Below are 6,283 nucleotides of genomic sequence, written 5' to 3'. Positions count from 1 at the left end.
GCAACTCTTTGCATCTTTTAAAAGTGCAGCTCTTAAAGTTTGGACAATTTATTCTAAAAAACAAACAAACCAGTTCTACCCAAAGTTTATTTTTAAGTTTTTTTAATTTCATGTGGCGGGTGAATCGAGGCCGACGCTGGCTGACTAGACGATTGTTGTCTCTTTCCTGGTGCGGTAAAGTGCTCGGAGATGCCTTCAAAAGAGAGACGGAGACTCGCCAGAGGGGGATTTTTGTGCTGGAAAAAGAAAAAGGCAGGAAGTGGGAGGGAAGCAACTTTTAAAGAAAACTGTCCGGCCTTCAAACGGTTGGCGTGAGACCAGCGCGGTGCACAGTCCCATCGTACGAGGCGTTCAGGGCCTGTTGGGCGACTGGCTTCCTTCCTGAGAAACGCACTACGAGGGGGGGAGGGGGGGGGGCGAGGGACGTTCGGGGTGTCTCTGCTTCTGCATTGTTCTCTCTCTTCCTCACCCCTACCCCCCTCCGCCTCCCAATAAACAACAACAACAACAACAACAACAAAATCTAGCATTCAAATAAAATAACACAGCAGGATTTAAAAGCGAATTCTTTCTACAGTCTATTCTACTTACGTCTTCTACTTGCGTCTATTGTTACATCACACATCGCCTTGATTAGTTCAGACGTTTGTTGTCTGATCAACAAACTCGTATGTGCTCGGCTTGTTTGGTCGAGGTAGTGACAGCCAGCTTTGAGATTGGCTGACGATTCGGCCAATAGGATGAGAGAGAGGTATGAGTTTCTGATTGGGCCCACAGGTGGGACGCTGACTCGCTATCAGCTCGCGGGACTCGGAAATTTGCATAAACCAGATTTTTTTTTATTTTTTATTGACCAAAAAAAAAAAAAAAAAAAATCAATGGTACGGTAACGGTTGTTCCGAGTCCGTTGGACCAAAGTCAGAATCTCTCCCCGTAAACATTTCCTGATCCGATCTGCTGTGCAACCGCGCTGGTCCGACCCCCCCCCCCCCCTCCCTCACCCTCCAACCCCCACCCCCACCCTCCGGTAATCCACCGCGATTTCACTTCGTTCTCCGTCCCGACGCCTCAATAGACAGAGCTCCTTCAAAATAAAAGTCTCTCCAAAAACGTTCCATCTGCGCATACTAAAAAATAGTGCAATTCTTTTCAGCAATTATATAAATAACTCTAAATTCGTGCTTTTCGCTCTCGGCTTGCACGCATGTGTATATATATACTCCATTTGTAACGTATATACATGCCCACATGTACGCTGCAAAAAAAATGTGAAAGTTGGCACCCCAACGGATTACTGATGTTTCTTTCTTTCCTTTTTTTTTTTTTTTTTTTCTAAAACTAGACAACAAAATAAAACAGAAAAAAAAGAAAAACGTCAAATAGGAATCCATCAAGTTTAGAAAAATACCCCTTATACTTTCTCTAGTCTCTCTCGTATCGATCGTATCGCAGATTTCTTTTCTTTTTTCTGCGGTGAACAGTCTCGAACTTTGTGCAAACCTTCTTCAGAAAACATAAAAAGTTAAAAAAAATAAACTAAAAAAAAAATGCGACTCCTGCATCGGTTGGTCGGTTTTAAGGCAGAACTTTTTTTGTTTGTTTTTTCTTTAGCTTGAGGACGTTTTCGCGCCGTGCTACAACCTGGAGAGATAATTCAGGAGATAAAAACCGACTGAGATCGAAACTCTCTCTGGAAATATGCTAACGTGCTAAAGCCTCGTGCAGGAGTCGCCGCCAACGTTGGACTGAGGAGTCGAGGAGGTGGGAGGTGGGAGGAGGTGGGAGGAGGTGGGATTATCACTACAAAAACTAAATTAAAACCTGGAAGGACCAAGAAGATTGCAACGTTTCGCCTTTTTCGCCGCCCAGACAGGAATTTTCTCTCGTAAAAGACAAATTAAAAAAAAAGTTCTACAGAAACAAACGGAACAAGTAAATATTTATAACGAGGAGAGACGACGCGGATCAGTCTGACAGACGAGGGGGAGGAGGAGGAGCAGGAGGAGGAGGAGTTTCCTTCGGCTCCTCTTCTCTGACATCATCATCATCATCATCATCATCGGTTCATCTGAAGTCGCTCCTCAAACAGGAAGTAGGAAGCCGTGGAAACAGGAAGTACCGGATGTTGTCCCGGGTCTGTCTGTGCTCTGCAGGAGTGATGTGTGCGGGTTGTTGGTTTTTTTGTGTTTTTTTTCTTCCCAGAAGAAGCGAGCTGCTTCTCAACCCGGACGGTGAAACCGACGTCGGCCAGCTGGTCGACCAATCGGAGTGGATTTTATTTGTATTTGTATTTTTTTTACCGTCGATGCGGTCCCGTCTTTAATCCGTGTTTCCTCGTCCCCGGGGGTTTTTGTTTTGTTTTAGGAAAGAGGGAAGCCGTACCGTCACACCTGCTGAGGCTTCCCGGATTTCTCCTTGGCGTTTCTGGCGTTCCTGTTGTCCACGCTTCCCTGCTGCTGAGGCGGCGGTCGGAGGAGACCCTGTATGAGCGAGGACGGCGAGGACGACAGCGTCCGATTGTTGTGGGCGGCGCTGAGGGACGCCGGGTGGTAGTAGTGCCCGATCACCTCGCTGTAGGCCGGGGGAGCTCCTTCCAGTCGAGAGCCCGGCTTCTGGTGCCGGGTCAAGGCCTCCTGGGCCTCCAGGACGCTGATGCCCGAATGGACGCTCGGAGGAGGCGCCTGCAGACTGGGAGCAAAAAAACAACAACAACCGGGATGAATGACGGGAACAGAAACCTCCACCAAAACCTGGTATTTACTTTTATTTTTATTTTTTTAATTCAAAACGTTTTCTTTTATTCTATATCTTTATTTTATTTGTTCTCCTAATTTTTTTTTCTTTCTATTTTATTTTATTCTTATTGCAATGCGGGTTTTTTAAAAAAAAAATTTTTATATACAGCACAGAAAGTTTTCCCAGGAACCATTTTAAGGAACCGTGACCTGCAAAAAGTTAAAAAAAAAAAAAAAAAAAGTCCGAAGGCGACCTCCTCGTTACCTGGCCTGCAGACAGGAGTTGGACGGGTCGAGCAGGTGGGAGTCGAACACGGTCCGGTTGGGCGGCGCCCGGACCGACTCGCGGTTCAGCTCCATCTGCTGCTCGGGGTCCCGGAGCTGCAGCGTGCAGGGCCCCACGTACGGCGGCGGCTCCTCGCCGTCCGACAGCGAGATGGTGGGCGGCAGGTCGATGAGGCTCTGGGGCAGGTAGGGGTACGTCGGCTGGAAGCGACTCGGCGCGTACGTGTGCTGGAAGCGCTGGGAGAGCAGCTGCGGCGCCGACGGCGGCGGCGGCGGCTGGCCGTGCTGCGGTTCCCGCTGCAGGTAGGACGACGGGACGCCTCGGTCGGGCGGCCGCGGGTTGTACACCTGGTGCTGTGGGAGGGAGCCGCGTTTATGAAATGGCCGTAAACCGAAGGGAAACTTTAAAGGTCCGTTAAAAGCTGAACTCACCTCATTGAGGCCGCTGTTTGCTCCCGTTCCCTCCGAGGACCACAGACCTCCCTCCTGTGGGACGGTAAAGAGACGGACATTTTAAAACCGTCGTCCAATCCCGTGCTTCGTGACCGTACGACTGATTTAAAGGTCCAATACCGGACGTGTTTTATTTCCATTCTGTAGAACCACAGGAAGATATTTGAGGTGTTTTCAGTACCGAAAACCATCTTGGTGTACTTTTACATCTCCTATCTTAAAGCCTTTCTCAGGATCTCTGCTAAGAAAACGTCTGTTTGGTGTCTGCATCCACATCAACGACCCTCTCTTCTGATTGGCTGACACGGACCCAGGCCGATTACAGGGATTTCGCCGCTTTACGATTACAAAACAAAGAAATGAAAATGTAGAATTTAGACAATATGGAACCTTTAAATTAGCAGATAGAGAGCCATTTGAGTATTTAACGTCTTCAAAAGTTAATACCACAGACTCTGATGTTGTGTGTTTTTATAATGAACTGACAGGAAGCCGTGGAGACAAATCATCACTGATCTCCGGGGATTTCGTTTTCTGAACCGTCAGAAAATCTTCACACAACAGCTGATTTCTCACCTTTTTTTTTCGGCACCTCTGAGACGCTCCACACGTTTCTGTTGTTGTCGACATAAATACAAAAACCCTAAAATGAACACCATCTGTGGTGTTTGTTATTATCTGAGTTACACTTTTTCTGTCCACCAGAGGGCGCACGTCTGCAATGCTTTTTTAAAAAGAAATGTGTCTACATCTTTGTAAAATATTGTTTTTATATCTGATTCCTGCTCTTATTATAGTCTCTTCTTTCTCTTTCTTTTATTTCTTTCTCTATTATTTTCTATTTCTTCTTTTATTCTATATTTTTCTTTTTCTTTCTTTTTCTATTATTTTGTATTTCTGCTTTTATTCTATATCTTCATTTTTCTTTCTTTTCTTTCTTTTTATATTATTTTCTATTTCTCCTTTTATTCTATATTTTTTTTATTTTTATTTCTTTTATTTCTTTCTCTATTATTTTCTATTTATCCTTTTATTCTATATTTTTCTTTTTTTTCATCTTTCCCCCCCCTTTTTTAAAGTTTGTGTTGTTCTTCTCTATTTCGTTTTATTTCATTCTATTTTCATGGCATACATTTTAATATTTTCCCCTTCATGCGTCCTGAAGCTGCAGCGACGACCTCATTTCCCCACCGCGGGATTAATCGTCTTATCTTATCTTATCACGTCGACTGCGCGCTGACACCGGCGTCTCCGGTCTCCACAGATCTATACCCGACTAGACATCACACACTTGAACCGGCGCTGATCTCCGGCGGGGCGGTTTGGGTGTTGAAAGTCGGTTTCGTGTCGCCGTGGCGACGGAAGCAGCTCTTCGCCTCTATATAAAATAAATTTAAAAAAAAAAATCGTCTGCCGCCGTTTTGTTTGCTGGCGCGTCCGACCGCATCTGTGTCAGTGTGTCTGTCTGCTAATCTGAATGAACTGGGACACCATGACTCTGGAGCTTATCAGTGTGTGTGTGTGTGTGTGTGTGTGTGTGTGTGTGTGTGTGTGTGTGTGTGTTCATGCTTCATGCTTTACTCATATCTCGCAGACTGAACTCGGTGATTCATCAGCAGGTGATTCAGCAGGTGAAGTCATAGAAAAGACAAAAAAAAAAAAAAGAAAAAGATTCTCTGGAAATAGACGTGGTTGTCGTCCGCGGGGCGTTTTAATGAAGACGCGAGTCATCGCGTTCACGTTTCATCGCGTTCACGTTTCATCGCGTTCACGTTTCATCGCGTTCACGTTTCATCGCCGCGGTCGCGGTTTTGTTTTTTGTTTTTTTTTCCCGCCCGCTCTGATTCGGCCGTTTGTTCAGAAGAAAAACGTCTTCGCTGCGTTTCAAATCGGCCTTTTCGACCGCCCGCCGTCTATTAATTCTGATTAACATCTTTAATTAAGAACCTTTATTTCATATTTCCTTTTTAAAAAAACATTCGAATTCAAAATAAAACTTTATTTACGCGCTGAAAACAGCTGCGTCCATACGGATTATGAGTTTAATAATGCTCTCGTTGGTTGATGTCCTTTTATTTTATAATAACGACATGTTTGGAGGCTGTAATCAAAATCTTTTAATTACTTTAATGTCTGTTTTTTTTTTACTCAATATTTGCTACTGTTTATATCATCATCATCATCATTATTATTATTATTATTATTATTATTATTCATTTGCTTCCCACGTTACAAACCCTGCTTTATTTTGTATAGCTGATTATATATTATATATATATTTGATCGTGTATGTGTAAGATCAGATCCAGTAAAGGAAACGTGGATTTAAAAATAAATAAATTTAAAAAAAACACGGCGGCGTAGCGGCGAGGTTTCGGGACTTACGTTGGCGAGCGGCAGGTGTCTCCGGCGCGCGGGGGGCGTGTCTTGAGAGGAGGGAGCGCGCCGACAGCCGGTAGTGGTTCAGCAGGCAGGTGATGACGACCACCATCACCATCATCACCACCACGATCACCAGGATCTGGACGAACTCCAGCTGGGCTGTGAAGAAGACAACAGTTGTTGTTTGTTTTGTTATTTTGCGAGGGAATGATGTCACGGTGATGTCATCGGAGGGGGGAGGGGGGGGGGGGCAGCTCAGACTGGAGAAGAGTCCCGTGTTACGAAACCCCGCCTGCATGAAAGGCAAGAAAAGATGACGTCCAGTTGCATTCTGGGAAATGTAGTTTTTTTTTTTTTTTTTTTGTCGGCTTGATATTTTTTATTGAGTGCGATATTAAAATCTTTAATAAACCTCAAAAACTTTGTTC

General features: G+C 44.8%; 1 protein-coding gene across 1 annotated transcript in view; it reads right to left on the bottom strand.

Annotated features, from left to right (window-relative positions):
- Positions 1 to 1,022: 1,022 nt before the first annotated feature.
- pmepa1 (prostate transmembrane protein, androgen induced 1) overlaps positions 1,023 to 6,283 on the bottom strand; it is a 32,090-nt gene continuing 26,829 nt past the window's right edge. Inside the window, 5 exon segments of the mRNA XM_069169696.1 lie at positions 1,023 to 2,688; positions 3,001 to 3,374; positions 3,453 to 3,506; positions 5,859 to 5,891; positions 5,893 to 6,014. Of these exon segments, the coding sequence (XP_069025797.1) occupies positions 2,385 to 2,688; positions 3,001 to 3,374; positions 3,453 to 3,506; positions 5,859 to 5,891; positions 5,893 to 6,014 (887 nt within the window). The 3' untranslated portion in view covers positions 1,023 to 2,384.

Source organism: Embiotoca jacksoni, unplaced genomic scaffold (assembly GCF_022577435.1).
Source record: "Embiotoca jacksoni isolate LCO1_2020_lvr unplaced genomic scaffold, fEmbJac1.0.p SCAF_46, whole genome shotgun sequence".
NCBI lineage: Eukaryota > Metazoa > Chordata > Actinopteri > Embiotocidae > Embiotoca > Embiotoca jacksoni.
Note: the sequence above shows the minus strand (reverse complement) of the source record. Positions and strands in the feature narration are given on the sequence as shown.